This window comes from Herpailurus yagouaroundi, unplaced genomic scaffold (assembly GCF_014898765.1).
Source record: "Herpailurus yagouaroundi ecotype Mexico unplaced genomic scaffold, PumYag 189, whole genome shotgun sequence".
In the NCBI taxonomy this organism is placed as follows: domain Eukaryota; kingdom Metazoa; phylum Chordata; class Mammalia; order Carnivora; family Felidae; genus Herpailurus; species Herpailurus yagouaroundi.
Window position 1 is genome coordinate 15352835 of NW_024412420.1, and position 17545 is coordinate 15370379.

Sequence of the window (17545 nt, forward strand, 5' to 3'; positions counted from 1 at the left end):
AATGCAGATCACAAAATGGCTAGGAAAAGGGATACAAGGAAAAGGGATGAAGGTACATCCAAATCTCTGGGGATTGCAAGAGGGCTCTCAGTGTAACTAAAACAGAATAGAAAATGCTTAAGCGTCCAGATAAACCACTCTGAACTTGATTTTTAACAAGGAGGAGGATCTGGTGGGCAAAGTTAATGATGATAAAGGTGCTACAGAAGGACTATCTTAAAATATGTGATAACCAGTCAGGGAAATGTGTGCCTGACTGAAACTACATTCTACAGAGCAGAAAGATAATTGCCATGTTTAGAGGAAAAGGAACGTGATTTCCTGGCACAAGGCACTGAAATAGAGAGCAGAGCTAATAAGGGTGGGGAAGTGCTCAGAAATGCTATTCTGATTGTGCAGTCACAGATGCTTCCTATGCAGGAAAAGTGCAGAGAGCCAAAGTGAACATAACGTAAAATGTGGAGACACTCTCTAAAAGAACTTCCCAAGGATGGGATGGACCACCCTGGGTTTATGAATGTTTTATTACCAGACATTCAAGCATGGGAACTGACAACCACTTGGCAGCAAGTTTATCAGGATTCCTTCCATGCCGAAGATTCTTTGAGGTCCCTAAACACTCTCTGCCTTGCCCCATCATTATTTAATTGATTGCTCACTAACATGTTGTCCTTCTCTGAGGTCCACAATGCTTTAAAGAAAACACGCTCTGTGATAATAGGCATTCCCTTGGAGGCTGTTTTCCGAAAGGCATTCAGGGTAGAATTCGTAGCCTTGACAAAGTTAGCTATCAGGGACCTGCCTTGAGCCTTGCAGTCTCTGAGACCTGGACTTGTTTACATCCTATGAGTGAAGCCACCTCTTGGAGCAGACTCATGTTAGCAAAGCCCATAAAGCAAGGACGCCTATTTATGAACTTACAGAGAATTAACTGTAACAGGAATTTCTCAACCACCCCACGAGCAAGGAATCAGTACAGAAATTAAAGGAACTAAATGTCAGATGGCATTCAATGCCTCCATCAAATTTTTATAAAATTTTTACAATTTTTACAAAATTCACAGTCCCAGATGAACTCTCCATCTCCCTTTAACAGTGCTTGGTGGCACACTGCCAATGTTTGCTTCAGTGCTTGTCCTAACCCTTGAGTTTCCATGGTTCACCAACACCCTCAGTTAAGCTTCATATTTCTTACATCTTCAGTCAGATCTGAATCAATTGCCCAGACTTTGAAGATATCCTTCTTTTAAAAAAATTTTTTAATGTTTATTTATTTTTGAGAGAGAGCAAGAGAGAGAGAGAGAGCACACAAGCAGGGGAGGAGCAGAGAGAGAGGGAGACACAGAATCCAAAGCAGGCTCCAGGCTCCGAGCAGTCAGCACAGAGCACAACACAAGGCTCAAACTCATGAACTGTGAGATCATGACCTGAGCCAAAGTCAGAGGCTTAACCAACTGAACCACCCAGGTGCCCCAAAGATATCCTTCTTTTTAAGATGACTTCACATAACAATGTAGATTCTGAGGCTCGGTGGTATGGCTTTGTAAGTCCTTGTTCATTCATCTTCATTTATATCACTGTATTGTGAGCATCCAAGATGACATTTCTGTTTTTGTTCACTTCTACCATAATATCTATTGGCTGTTTAAGATATGTCTAATTGTATTTCAGGATGACTTTGGATTTATCTGCCTTTCTCTTCTCTACCAATTGGGAAAAAAAGAATCCTCAGTGATGTACAGTTATCATTAAAATGTTGCATTGACTCTTATTTTTGTGTATCTTTGTTCATTGGGTTATAATCTAGCATGACCAGCTTGCTATGAATGACACACCCGTCGTATTCCTTCCTTCCCTTCTGTGAGTTACACCAGTGCTCACACTGTAGTTCATTTACTCTTCTTGCGATTTAGATAGAACGTGAAAGCCAATCCCTAAGTGAGGCACTCTAGTGCAATGTAATACTGTTTAAGAAGGAACAGGGGTTTATTTCAGAAAAACAGTCTCAGTCTTTGCTCCGTTCAAAGGAGGGGAAAGCTTGGCTCTTTCATCACTGAAAACCTTCTCCTTGGGATCTCTCCCTAATGGGATCATGGTTCAGAAATTGTACTTTAGGATTTTTTATGTGTTATGTGCTTGAAATTACAAAGAATGTTAGATCTGAAGCCCAAACTCTCAAATAGGTTTAATTTTAGGAGAACAAGAGAACTTTTAGAAACAACACGAAAGAAGCGATTTAAAAGCCAAATTTGTCACAAAAGAAATAGGAAATCTTACAGGCTTGGAGGTAACTTACATAGAAAATACAAGATTAAGAATCAGAAATAGGGGTGCCTGGGTAGCTCAGTCGGTTAAGCGTCCAACTTCGTCTCAGGTCGTGATCTCAAGTTCTGTGAGTTTGAGCCCCGCATCGGGCTCTGGGCTGACAGCTCAGAGCCTGGAGCCTGCTTCCGATTCTGTGTCTCCCCCTCTCTCTGCCCCTCTCCTGCTCATGCTCTGTCTCTCTCTGTCTCAAAAATAAATAAAAACACTAAAAAAAAAAAAAAAACCTTAAAAAAATCAGAAATAAAATTAAATGATTCCCACTTCAATAAATATAAACATTAATCTACGAAAATGAAGGGTATTCTTCAAAGAGAAAATACAGATTATTAAGAATTGTTAGTTGAAATTGATCAGAGAAATAGTCACAACATTTTAGGCTTTATGTTGCCCCAGCTCAGGTGGTTAGAATCTTTTGTAAATGATGACAAAATCTACCGTCGCAATGAGATTCCAGCTCAGTATTTTAATATTTCTTTAAAAGCCATTTCTTAGGGGCTCCTGGGTGGCTCAGTCTGTTAAGCATCTGACTCTTGACTTCAGGTCAGATTATTGTCTCGCAGTTGTGAGACTGAGTCCCACATTGGGCACTGGGGATGGAACCTGCTTGAGATTCTCTCTCCCTGTCTCTCTCTGCCCCTCTCCCATTTGAGCTAAATAAATAAATAAATATTATAAGGACATTGACATTTAGAATGGATGAAAACAGTGACCAAAATAATAAAAGTAAATTAAAATAAAAATTAAAAAATAAAAGCCATGTCTGCAAGGCTGATTGTTCAGGCCCTAGCAAGTGTAATTGCTCAACATTTCCACAAAACAATGTTTTCCTCAGTTGCTTCACTATTCTTATTTCTGTTTTCCTTTCTCTTATCATAACTTCGAGCAGTCCTCCTAGCTATAGTTGGACTTTTCTGATTAATTTCCTAATCATCTCTACTTATCTTAAAAATTCCGACTGATATTAGCCCTGAGTAATTTATTTATTTGTTTATTTAAATTCCAGTGTAGTCAACATACAGTGTTATATTCATTTCAGGTGTACATTATAGTGATTCAACACTTCCATATCTCAGTGCTCATCCAGATAAATGTACTCTTTTTTTAATTTTTTAATGTTTTATTTATTTTCAAACATGAAATTTATTGTCAAATTAGTTTCCATACAACACCCAGTACTCATCCCAACAGGTGCTCTTAATCCCTTTCACCTATTTACCCATTTCCCCACCCACCTACCCTCTGGTAACCATCTGTTTGTTCTGTATAGTTAAGAGACTGTTTTTTGGTCTGTCTCTTTTTGAACTCTGAGTCCTTTATTTTTTATTTATTTAAATTCAAGTTAATTAGCATACGATGTAATATTGGTTTCAGAAGTAGAACCCAGTGATTCATCACTTACATAAAATACCCAGTGCTTATTCCAACAGGTGCCCTTCTTAATGCCCATCACCCATTTAGCTGAACCCCTTATGCACCTCCCCTCCAGCAACCCTCAGTTTGCTTTCTATATTTAAAAGTCTCATATGGTTTGCCTCCCTCTCTGTTTTCACCTTATGTTTCCTTCCCTTCACCTATGTTCATCTGTTGTGTTTCTTAAATTCCACATATGAATGAAATCATATGATATTTGTCTTTCTCTGACTGAATATAAATCTAAAAAGCCTAAATTGTACAGTGAGAACTCAATAGGAAAAGCCTGCAGGCTTCACTTACCCTTTATTCCGTCTGTGTTAGCAGGGGTCGTGGCTCCTCCCCTGGCCAGAAAACCTTCAGGGCCTCTTTCTAAACCAAAGCATTCTTCATCCAAGATAAGGGCCTAATAAAAACTAAGCAAGTGGTGCTGGGAAAACTGGACAGCAACATGCAGAAGAATGAATATGGACCACTTTTTTACACCATACACAAAAATAAACTCAAAATGGATGAAAGACCTAAATGTAAGACAGGAAGCCATCAAAATCCTTGAGGAGAAAGCAGGCAAAAACCTCTTTGATCTTGGCTACAGCAACTTCTTACTCAACAATCTCCAGAGGCAAGGGAAACAAAAGCAAAAATGAACTATTGGGACCTCATCAAAATAAGCTTCTGCACAACGAAGGAAACAGTAAGACTAAAAGGCAACCCACAGAATGGGAGAAGATATTTGCAAATGACATATCAGATAAAGGGTTAGTATCCAAAATCTATAAAGAGCTTATCAAACTCAACACCCCCAAAACAAATAATCCAGTGAAGAAATGGACAACAGACATGGATAGACACTTCTCCAAAGAAGACATCCAGTTGGCCAACCAACACATGAAAACATGCTCAACATCACTCATCATCAGGGAAATACAAATCAAAACCACCATGAGATACCACCTTACACCTGTCAGAATGGCTAACATTAACAACTCAGGCAACGACAGATGTCGACGAGGATGTGGAGAAAGAGGAACTCTTTTGCACTGCTGGTGGGAATGCAAGCTGGTGCAGCCACTCTGGAAAACAGTATAGAGGTTCCTCAACAACTTAAAAATAGAATTACCCTATGACCCAGCAATTGTCCTACTAGGCATTTATCCCAGGGATACAGGTGTGCTGTTTCAAAGGGACATATGCATCCCAATGTTTATAGCAGCACTATCAACAATAGCCAAAGTATGGAAAGAGCCCAAACGTCCATCGATGTATGACTGGATAAAGAAGATGTGGTGTGTATATGTACATATACATATACATATACATGTGTATATATATATATATATATATATGTATATATATATGTATATATATATACACACACATATATATATATATATATGTATGTATACACACACACACACACACACACACAATGGAGTATTACTTGGCAATCAAAAAGAATGAAATCTTGCCATTTGCAACTACGTAGATGGAACTGGAGGGTATTATGCTAAGTGAAATTAGTCAGAGAAAGACAAAAATCATATGACTTCACTCATATGAGGACTTTAAGAGACAAAACAGATGAACATAAGGGAAGGGAAACAAAAATAATATAAAAACAGGGAAGGGGACAAAACAGAAGAGACTCATAAATATGGAGAACAGAGGGTTACTGGAGGGGTTGTGGGAGGGGGGATAGGCTAAATGGGTAAAGGTCATTAAGGAGTCTACTCCTGAAATCATTGTTGCACTATATGCTAACTAATTTGGATGTAAATTAAAAAAAAAATTAAATTAAAAAAAAACCTAAAACTAAACTCTTAAGCTTCATTCAGATTCTTGCTTGGAACAAAGATTAAGATGAAAAGAGATAAATTTCAGAAGATCCTCCACCTTCTTCAGGTTGATTCCAAACAAAGTCAACCCAGTTCTTCCAAAGCACTTCCCTGTAATTGTCCAATGGTGAGAAACATAGCAAAGCATAAATATACTTAATATATAAAATGAACAACTAAGTGAGACTTAAAAAAAGAGTATTTTCCCCCACACAAATAGTTGACTGTAAGAAGAAATAAGACTTGGGGCGCCTGGGTGGCGCAGTCGGTTAAGCGTCCGACTTCAGCCAGTTCACGATCTCCCGGTCTGTGAGTTCGAGCCCCGCGTCGAGCTCTGGGCTGATGGCTCAGAGCCTGGAGCCTGTTTCTGATTCTGTGTCTCCCTCTCTCTCTGCCTCTCCCCCGTTCATGCTCTGTCTCTCTCTGTCCCAAAAAAAAAAAAAAAAAAAAAGAAGAAGAAATAAGACTTCATTTAAGAGTCACTGGTAAAATTATAATTATGACATAGAAAGGAAGTCTTCTCAATATTACTTATGTACGCAAAGGATCACATTTGACCAGAATTGTGCGGAAAGAAAATTGCAAAGAGGAATTGATGGCCCCAAATGGATGTAGAGTGTATAGAGAAAATTTAGTTTCTTCAAATGAGTTCTAGTTTCTTAACCTTAGACAATGTTACTTTTCAAATACCAACACAACTTCCAAGTGAGAACACCAAACCCTTATTGGTAATATTTGAAAATTTGAAAAACCACGGGGAATCTAAGGCATAAAGAGACTGGATGGGTATTAACATCAGAGACAATTTTCACCTAGTCTGAGTGCTGGAAATAAGAAACAGTCTTTCTCAGGAAGAATGAACATTTGCAAAATATATACCAGGATTTGAATACAAGAACTGTTTTAGCTTGCTGATCATTAAAATAACTTACAATGTCTGTGAAGACTTTAATAAACAATCTATCTCTCTGCTATTGCACAATTAGCTATTATACAGGACATTTATTGTTGTTGGTTGCTGTTGTTTGTTATAGCATTTATAGGGTTTTCTGTATTTCAAATTATTGAGTCTTCATTCTGTTTAGTGCCTGAACTGCTGCTTTCTCTTTTCTTTAATCTGGCAAATATTAACTTCATTTATACAAACTTATTCTAAGAAAGGTATGCCTGGTGCATCCATGATAGTTGGACATCTTTGCATTGAGTGACTTCTTTCCCCCTCGTTACCTGGTAGTTCAGTTCAATGGAGTTTATTCCTTTTCCCATGGTTTGAAATACTGTAAAAAAAAAAAGGCCACTATGTTTATTCCTCTGGTGAAATACATTATGAGGGAAATAACAGGATTTGATTTAAGAAAACACATCCTAGTCTTCCTTGCCCTTGCTGAAAAGTTGGGCTTTATGGTCATTAGTGATAGTTTGGGTTTAGCTAATGAGTGTCATTAGGAATTGTTTATGCATAAAATTCTCCATCCCCATCCTCCACCCCTACTGACTGTCATAATAATTGGTCAATTCTCCATCTCTAATATGTCTTCCTTCCACACTTCTTTGTTGTGTTTATAATTTGTTTTCTATCCACTATGGTCATTTGATTTGTTTTCTTTGCAAGTAAGACATTTCCAAGTTTATCACCTAAAACTCTACTCATCTCGCATATCATTTTATGACCTAGATTATGTATAGTATGTCCTTCATAAGCCCTTATATTTAGAGGGTTTTTTACATTTTACAAAATTCTTTCACATCTGTTCCCACACTACTCAGGCCAAAGCCCAAATTTTAAGACATTGGGCTAAGATTATGGACCCCATCCAGGGCTGCCTTAGAGTATAAGTAAGTGGCCCATCTAAAGAGCTGTTTGTTCATCTTATTTTGTTTGCAACAACTCTGGACTATTTATCATAAAATCTCTATCATTAAATATTTCTCCAGCTCCAGCTAGATTCAAGACATTGCTAAGAGATTCTGAGAAATTGGATTCTTAGAGGAAACCTACTTCCAGATGTCACGGGACTACTGTTATGAGATCAACCCATTTATATGGGCAAACTGGTGAGATTAACAAAAATGGTCTTTTATTTTTCTTCCATCTTTCAAACAGGAAAAACAACCAACCATCTGTAAAGGGAAAGAGAAACTCAAGATTAGGGCATAATAAACATAAATCAGTAGTCTGTTTTAGGAAGCAGGATGTGGGTGCGATGGGATATTAGGGGACCAGGGATTTCCATTTTTTGTTCATACATTATTTTCCCCCCAAGCATGAGATATTTTTATAGTAAAAAAAAAAAATGAAGATTGTAATGTTTCCTTCTGAACCAAATGAGAAAACCTGAAACAATGACAGAGAGAGGGATTTTAATTCCTTCTCATCTGAATAAGGAGAGCCACAACCACCGAAAGAAGTTTGATTTGAAGTAAACTCCTCAGTGCGATTCTACTAATTTTTTCCCCATAATACATTAGTATCCACCCCTCACTAAATAATGAACTGTCTACATGTTCTTATCTGGCAAGGAAAATCCAGGCTTGTAAAAAGGGTCAATTCTCCTTAACTTGTGCTGGGACCTGGGAATGAAATAAGATCTGAGCTCTGCCTCTGGAATGTGGCCCAAAGAATGTGAGATTACACTAGAAAGACTCTTATTTGGTATCTGTCTTTTCAGACAGGGGAATAATCAATTTGGAAAAACGACTAAACATTTATAAGGACAACTAGATTTTACAAGCACCAGCTTCTCTAGATAAATTCATGTCACTGTGTGCTGTGCATATCATGGCCCAGAGCACTTAGAGACTGGAAGTAAAGCATATATTGGTATTTGAGGAGTCTTAGAGAACAAGCAATGCTGAATGTGTTGAGACAAGCAAATGCCATTCCATTTTCCGATTTCTGCAAATCTAACACCTATAAGTTTGATCTTGCCTCAGAAAAAGATCCTTTGTGAACCCCTAGAAAAAGACAGAACATAAGACCAGTTAAACCAAGTTGTGTCAAAGAGCTAGATTATTGACCAATGAAAATGAATAGAACATGAATCTGGATTTCAGCAGGATAATTGAAAAGGACTCTCAACTTATGAAAAGAGTGCAGAAGCATGGACTGATTTCAATGACAAATGCCAAGATATGCTCATTTCCAATGACAGCTTCTTTCTTCATACATTTATAATAATCACTTGACCTCAGATGCAAGCTGAGACTCTGGATAAGAGATGTACTAGGGGCGCCTGGGTGGCTCAGTCGGTTAAGCGGCCGACTTCAGCTCAGGTCATGATCTCGCGGTCCGTGAGTTTGAGCCCCACGTCGGGCTCTGTGCTGACAGCTCGGAGCCTGGAGCCTGTTTCAGATTCTGTGTCTCCCTCTCTCTGACCCTCCCCCGTTCATGCTCTGTCTCTCTCTGTCTCAAAAATAAATAAAGTTCTTTAAAAAAAAAAAAAAAAAAAAAGAGATGTACTAGAGAGGAAGTTGAGCAGACAGCTTGGGGCAGATCCACTGGATAGTATTTTCTGCAGATACTCAAAGCATGTGGAGTTTTCTAGGGAGGAGGCACTATGGTTAACTTAGACTTAAGTTAAAGAGCCATATATCTGAAGTCAATATCAAATGTGAACCTGAAGAACTCTCTCTTCCATGCAATTGAGGTAAAGACATCAGCACTCCTGTGATAGGAATATGAACTTAGCAACAGGCATGCCAAGGCAAGGAGCAGGGGATATCAATATAGGGACCAAGAAATCATTTGAGGAGTTACAGAAGTATCCCCTACAGGAGGACAGATGCCCCCTCACCTCACTTACTCATAAAATCCCAGAAAATTTTCTGGTCAGGGCTGAGATATCTAACTTAGAGAATAGTATTTGATGACCTCATCACACAGACATGATCCAGGGGAAATACGGACTATAGTCAAAAGAGCAGGATGATTTCTCTGGGCAGGTTAGAAAATAACTAGGCCTTGACTTAGGTTCTGATCATGCCCTTTTTAAAGGAATATTGGATAATTGAAAAGTGTTTTGAAGAGAGCAACTGTCCTGGGAATGGAACTGGAATTCAAATCACATCATGAAGAATGGAGGTATCTGGTCATAATTATCCCAGAGAAAATATCTTTGGGAGAAAGGAATGCCCCAGTGTAACTGAATATGGAAATATCTGTCTGCAGAAGACATATCTTCTGTTGGCCTTGTAGAATCAAAGAACAAGACCAATCATGGGAGCTCTAAATATTAATTTAGGCAAAAATAAGTGAAAGCTCACTCTTGGAGCCACCCAGAGAAGCAGTGTTTCCTTGGGAGATGGTCAAGCAAACATAGATTCAAATAAAAGTAATAGGAATGTCACAGAGTGATTGTGTAAATAAATGGCCAATTTATTGGCAAGATTCCTTAAGCTATAAGGATTTGATGAAGTCAATGATACTCAGGCGTCATTGTCCTGAATTTTGACCAAGGCACCAGTCAGATTAGAAAACCTACTCCTCACAGTGGCTTTGCCTCTAATGTCATTCTTCTCTTTCCTCCTTCAAAAAGTTTAGCTGCTTTGAAGTTCACGCCATCAGATTTACCACCATTACCCTACCTTTTGGAGAAATTATAGCTTTCCCTTTCACAAGGTCTGCAGATCTAGAACTGTACTTTGAAGCTGCACTTAAGGCATCATGCCTAAGGAGATTAGTCCACACTTGCACCTGATTTCAGTGACGAGATTCTGGACTTAGAGCTTATGGTATAATAATATGAGATCTGGGAGGACCCTAGGAAGGAGTGAATGCATTTAGTACGTGAATCACTAGGGGGCTAAAAAGCAGAGTGCAGTAGGCAACCTTTAAGATGACTTCCAATTATCCCCACCTCCTGGTATTCATGCCTTTGTGTAATCCCTTTCACTTGAGTGTGGGCTGGATTTCCTGACTGGTCTCTAATGAATAGAGTACCATGAATGTGGTGGGATGTCATTTCCAAAATGAGGCTATAAAGGATGTGTGACTTTCGTACCATGTGCTCGTTGTCTCCCTCTTGGACCACTTGCTCTGGGAGAATCCAGCTGTTAGGCCATGAGGACTATCAGCCAGTGTATGGAGAAGCCCATGTGGCAAGAAAATGATACCTCTGGCCAACAGCCACGTGAGTGAGCTTGGAAGTGTGTCCTTCCCTAGCCAAGCCCCATAAGGACTGCAGCCCCAGCCAACACCTCAGCAACTGCCTCATAAGAGAATCTGAGCTAGACATGCCTAGCTAAGCCACACCTGGATTTCTAAATCACAGAAGCAGTGAGATAATCAATGTTTGTTGTTCTCTGCCACTAACTTTTGGAGTCACTTGTTATGCAGCAATAACTACTATAATGAAACAGGTCATGTATCAAAATGCAATAAAACATTATAGTTCTAAATTCTTAATAATTAGTCAATTTAATTCTTGATAAAAGTCATTCTTAAAAGCAATAGTGAAGGAGAAAAATAAATGGTGTGATTTTACATAGTATATGTCAATTTTTAAATTTATCTAAACTCTAGGTATTGTCTAAATACTTCATAAATACTAGTCATTGTTTTATCTTTACATAAACATTAACTCAAAGTGTACACAAGGTTGTATCTGAGTAGGGACAAATGTAAATGTTTTGGAGCTGGAGAAGGGTACAAAAAGGACTTCAACTTTTTCAAAAATGTCTTATTTCAATTGTGGGGTTTTTTGGGGGAAGATCCAAAGTAGATATAAGAAAATGTCTGAGTGGTGGTTGTCTGTAATATTTTTCTCAAGACTTCCCTGTATTTTGCTCCCCTATCTGGGACATAAATGAAAATAAAGATTTAGTTATAAGCATGTTCAGGCTCTGCAGAACATTGTTTATAATAAGAGGTTCAGATGTTTTATGGACAAGTTCTAGCAAACCTAAAAGGATCTAATAAATGCTCAGTTATTTAAACTGTTGCCAAGTATAGGAAGAGATACACCATTTCCCAAGACACCTTTTACACTTGCGGTGTTGGAAACGTGCAGTTTGCCTGTTGGCAGGCGGCCAGTGTAAAACACTTGCCAGTACAACAGAGAAATCCACAATTGGAAAGATAAAGAGAATAACACACATTTAGCTGGGTCAAAAACTATTGCAAAATGGAGTTTGAAATTCCAGCTATGTCAAGAATTCTGGTATTAGTAAGCAAATTGTTTAAGGAGATGTAATTTCTTAAACTTACAGTGTAAGAAATATTGTGGACAGTTCTGTCCGGGACCGAGGTAAGATGCATCACGCTCTCCAGAGCCTCCTGCTTCTTCTAGCGTCACTGAAATCTCCATGGAAGATGTGGGAGAGAGGATTTAAATGGGCCATCCATTAAAATGTCATTTCTAGAAGACATTCCATCTATGGTAATTCTTTTGCAGTATCGAGGTCCCTCTCTTCTTCCGGCTTTTCATTTCCTTTTTGGACTTCAGTTGCAAATAACTGAGTTAATTCTATTCCTTATGGCACATTATCACTTTTTGTCCTTGCAAGGCTTCAGTCCTATTTTTTCTTTACGTACTTATATACAAATTAATTTAACTCCTGTTCTCCTTATGCCCCATTATCTTCCTACAGGCAGCTATTTTATTCTGTTTGGAGTATATTCTCCACCAAAAAGCCTTCAAACTTCTTCCCCACTGTCGGCTCTCCTTGATCTCTAGCCTGCAGATCCATACTACAGATTTGGACATACCAGCCTCCAAAATCACGTGAGAAAATTCCTCTTATTACATCTCTTTATATCTATCCTACTGGTTCTGCTTCTCTGGAGAATCAGACCTAGAAATACCTCATGGAAGGAATCACTGCTTGCTGCCTACCCACCCTCCCAGTAGTGGACACAGATTCCTTTAAAATCTTTTAAAATCTATATGATCACAGAAATGTCACAGTGAGCATCTTCACATGTGTTCCTTCATGGACCTGTGTAGGAATGTTTTGAGTTTCAGACCTAAATCATTTCACAGACCCAGAGCCTTTGACGAAAGGGGAAGCCAGATCCCCTCGGAGAAGGATTTTACATCATTGCCACAGATACACTCTGCAAACCTCCTTGTAATCTTTCTCCGAAAGAAAACCAGTCCAACCATTTTTCAAATGTTTAGATTTGATAATTACATATGAGGAATACTCACTCAGATGTTATCTTAGACTGTTATTAAAACTGTCTCTTCAAATGTCAAAGACATAAGCAAACAAACAACAAAAAATTTCTAATTTTACATTTTATTAAATTGGCCATTAGGTGAATGATCATTAAAACCAGTTTTAAGTGAATTAACCCTTAGCTATTCTCGTTGCCCCAAACCTATGTTTATTTTAACCCGTGGCTTCCCTGGACCATTTCTGTCTTTGGCTTCCCAAGTCTGTTCACTGTGGGGAAACGAAGGCCACTCAGCTCAAAAGAGCTTTTGGTGGTATAAAGGTTGGAAGCCAGGGGATTATTTGCCCTTTCTCCCTTCCAGATTGAGCATCTATAATTGCAGACACCAGCCACCCTTGCAGACCAAGGGCAACCACTAACTTAGAGGACCCAAGGTCATCGTGTTCAAATGTGACCTGAAGGAAATCTATGAAGAGGTGTACTGAAAGGAATGAAAGCATTCTGAGAGTTTTATTCATTATGCCCCACCATTCACATTTTTATTAGCAGTTGGCAGCAAAGGAGTCTTTTTAAAGACCTGGCTACATCAAAACAAAAGAGAGAGAGAGAGAGAGAGAGAGAGAAAAGAAATACTGGAGAGAAGGCTTTGCTGAGGTGAAATGAATTGACAACATGAGGAGATGTGAGCCATAGAGAGGACCATGCCTGCTGAAATGTCCTCCTTGGTAAAGAAGGATCTCTTAGTGGCTGAACAAGTCCCCTCATCAGTGCCTGGAGAGAATGTGGGGCTCGACTCAGAATGAAGTTAGCCCACAGATAGCATTTGTGCTCAGCAGGAAGAGGGCACCATAGGGTGGCTATGCACTTGTTGATAGTGGCAGACCTCAAAGGAGCTGTGAAGGGTGCTCCATCAGCGAGGTGCTGTCTTACAGACGTTGGACTCATGGCTGGGTTGGCAGGAAGTTGGCAAGCAGGTGCTGGTTTTGCAGACACTTGGGGCAGTTGGTTGGAGACCATTGCAGCCACTGCCAGATGATTTGCCTAAACCTGTTACACAGCAAGCTGGTTGGCAGGAAGGGGGTGTGCAGCCACCTTGGTTGCAGGAAGTGGATCCATCCCAAGTTGGTTGGCTGGAAAGCACGGTGCCACAGGAAACTGGTTTACAAGGGTTCTTTACAGAACATAGGGGCTGGCAGTTAGCCACTGGCTGGCAGATGAAAGATATGGAAGGAGCTGGTTGGCAGCAAAGCGACCAGCAAGGGGACGATGCGTAGCATGTAGGATTGCAAGAGCTGAACACACAAGTTGATGGCTGGCAGGGAACAGGCATGCAGGGAACTGATGGGCAAGTCTTGAAAAGGTAGCAGATGGGTTGGTAATAAGTTAATTTGCAGGTCTGATCTTCACCATTGATGTGTTGACATGAACCTGGTTGACAGCAAGTTAGCTGACATGGACTGGCTGCACAGATGGTTGGTGGGCAAGAATTTTCAGCACAGGAATTTACCTCAGAGCAGGATGGCTGTTGGGACCTAGCGTCACAGGAGACCAATTGGCCACAAGCTGATCTGGACACAAGGATAGGTTCTTGGCAGGAGCTTTGCTGGTCGAGGATGGCTTCACAGCAATTTGCCTGACAACTGGTGGGTTCCAAGCAGGAGGGTTCCAAATAAGGAGACTGACCAGTTCCAGATTCATAGCAGGCTGTGCGGGAGCAAATGGGTTGGCAGGCAAAGCCAACACAAGAAGTTGCCGGAAGGCAGGTAGGTTGGCAGCAAGCAGGTTCACAGCCACTTGGTGCACTGCTGGATGGCTGACAGTTTTCTTGGCAGGTGACCAGCTGCCAAGTTCTGCTCCGGCAGGAACTAGGCAAACAGATACCGTTTTGGAAACTGCCACCATTTGAGCACGTGAAGGTGGGCACAGGTGGAATGGCCGTGGTGGTTCCGGGGCAGCAGCTGTCCACCATGGTGCTGATGTGAAGCTCGCTAGGGAGTTGCAAACTCCGTATACCTGGGTGTGAAAGATATCTCTTATAGGGGCTTTTATAGCTCTTCAGGGGTGTTGGTATGACTTAGAGCATCTTTCCTTGTTATTGTTTCTACTCATTTGTATACAAACATCTGATTAGTAGGCTTCGGGAGCCTGGAAGATATTGTCCCCAGTTTAAAAACTTGTCTGTTGAGTTGAGAGTTTTCTTTGTCGACTTTGGATTCGTTGATGCTGCTCCTGCTCTGGAATGAGCTGTCTTTTTTACAGGTTGCTCTCCAGCCTCCCTGAAGTGGGCCTTTCCCTGTGCTAACCTCTCATCAGAAGGCCTCAGCCCAGCCAAAGCAACCTGCTCTTCCACCAGGAATGCAGTTCTGCACCATTTAGACAATCAGGAAATGAAGCCTTGACCCAATTGAAAGAGGGCGATGTCTGAGATGGTGAACCAGGCAGTACATCCCAAGGACACTTCAGTGTCTCCACCTCTTTCTAGAACCTTCCCATTTGGCTTTCCTGAAACCCAACTTTATTAGTAATACTAATACTAATACTAATACTAATACTAATACTAATGGCTTCCATTCCATTTATAGCATACTTACTATATACCAAGCCCTTGACTGCATTTTTCATTGAATCTTTGCAATGGTCCTTATTAGTAGCTACAATTCCCACTGCTATCTTAGAGGTAGCAAAACTAACTCAGAGAGTTTAAATCCTATTTCTCCAAATTATGCAAGTAATAAGAGGTTGAAACAAGATCCAAACCTAGTTGGGACTGACCCCCAAACCTTGGATTGTAATCACCTATTAGACCTCCTGACTTTGGAGTGGAGGAGAAAGACTGTGATATAGTGATTGAAGACTGACCTTAGTACAACAGCGCACTGGCTAGTGGGCAGGTGGCCAGGCCCCTTGCTGGGGACCATTTGCCCATTAGTGACTAGAGTCATCAACTAGATTAAACTGGTATGAATACTTACCTCCACTTATCCATACACCCAAAGACATTCTTTTAATTTGGAAATTTTAATAACTGCAAAGTATTTTCCCAAGGATTAAATCAGCCTCTTCCAAGAGGGGCTTATGAGGTGCTGGTTGTACTGATTCTTCCCGTCTTTTTCTAGATTTGTCAAGGCTCTGCATTACTGGCCAACTTCAGCAACCCACATCATTCCCTGTCCTGACCTGGTTCACACCAGAAATTCATGACAGAATAGAAAGATCATGGCCTTGGGATCCCAATAGGGTAGAGTTTCATTTTTGGGCTCTGCTACTAACGCATTCCACGGGAAAAGATGACTCATTACCCACGTGTGCAAAGTACCAAGAGTTTACCAACTAACTGCATTGCTGTTGTTCAAGTTATTTTTACTCTTTTTTTTAGTCTATTTATTATTTATTTTGAGAGAGCAAGTGGGGGAGGGGAAGAGAGAGAGGGAGAGAGAAAATCCCAAGCAGGCTCCCCGCTATCAGCACAGAGCCTGACACAGGGCTCAAATTCATGAACCATGAGATCATGATCTGGGAAATCCTCACCCTTGTCATTAAAATGCCTTTTTTTTTAACCATTGCTTTTTGTGTTACAGCCCCGATCACTCCTTTTGCCATCCAACTCATCACTAATCATTTTGGCACCTTGCAAACTGCAAAGATCACTGCGCTGTTTTATTCCTGAAGGTCTACATCCCAAAGCTCTCCATCTTTCAGGAGAAATACTTCTGGTCTTACCAAATAGATCAGATAATGGGAACATGAATATATTTGAGAAGCCATGTCAACTTCTCTCTGAAAAAGGTACCAATGTCCTGTGCTCATTCATACCACTTTTATTGTTTTTAAAGTAATCGATTTTAACATCCATCTTTCTCTGATTCTGCTCTTGCCTTTTTTTCTCCTAAAGAAACTTCTCAATAGGTTGGTACAAGGTACAAACTTTCAGCTATAAGATGAATAAGGTCTGAGGATCTAATATATAACATAGTGACTCTAGTTAATAACACTGTATTACATAATCGAAATTTGCTAAGAGAACTTAAATGTTCTCACATCCCCAGAAATGTGAGGTGATGGATGTGTTAGTTGATTAGATAGGAGGATTCTTTTCACTATATATGTGTGTATCAAATCATCACAATTTACACTTTAAATATCTTGCAATTTTGTCAGTTATACCTCAATAAAGATGAAAAAAAGGTATCTCTCAATAGGGAGACCTTTCACTTTGCTATGGCAAGGCACTAAAGACATCGAATGTATCACCAAGGGCTGTTGTGATCACAGCAAGAGACATGGTGATGTATAAAAAACACAAACTTTGGACTGAACCGTATGTTCTGTATGTTATTTGTATGTTACATGCATTTATGTTGTATGTTACTCTTGTATGTTACTTTCTAGCTGTGACTGTCCTGAATTTTGTGTTTAGCATTCCCCTGTGAATATACATATGGCATATATGTGTAAGTGTGTATACATGTGCATATGTATACATGTGTGTATACTCATACATGTGTGTGTGCATGTATGTGTGTGTGTTGTTTTTCAGCTTTAAATATATATGTGGTCTGGAGGCTTGTTTGTATCAACTCTACACTGGTCAGGTTCACCCCTGTTTTACATATGGCCATTGTCTAGTTTTCATTGCAGCATAGTATTTATTGAGTGAATATACCACAATGTTCTTGTCTCTATTGATGGGCCCTTGGATTGTTTGTCACTCATATTCTTCATCTTGTAAAATAGAGAGAAAAGCATCTTATTTCACAGAACTGCTATGATTTGCATGAAACACTGGGTCTGTGCTTGGGACAGAGATTTTAAAGCCCTGGCCCACTCCTCTCTTGACTCTGGAAGGAGATGGAGATAA

The 17545-nt window shown here is 39.9% G+C and overlaps 1 protein-coding gene across 1 annotated transcript; it reads right to left on the minus strand.

Annotated features, from left to right (window-relative positions):
* Positions 1-12790: 12790 nt before the first annotated feature.
* Positions 12791-14687, minus strand: KRTAP29-1 (keratin associated like protein 29-1). Its single transcript, XM_040497499.1, has one exon. The coding sequence runs from the start codon at positions 14654-14656 to the stop codon at positions 13598-13600; it is 1059 nt and encodes a 352-aa protein (XP_040353433.1). The 5' UTR covers positions 14657-14687; the 3' UTR covers positions 12791-13597.
* Positions 14688-17545: the final 2858 nt, after the last annotated feature.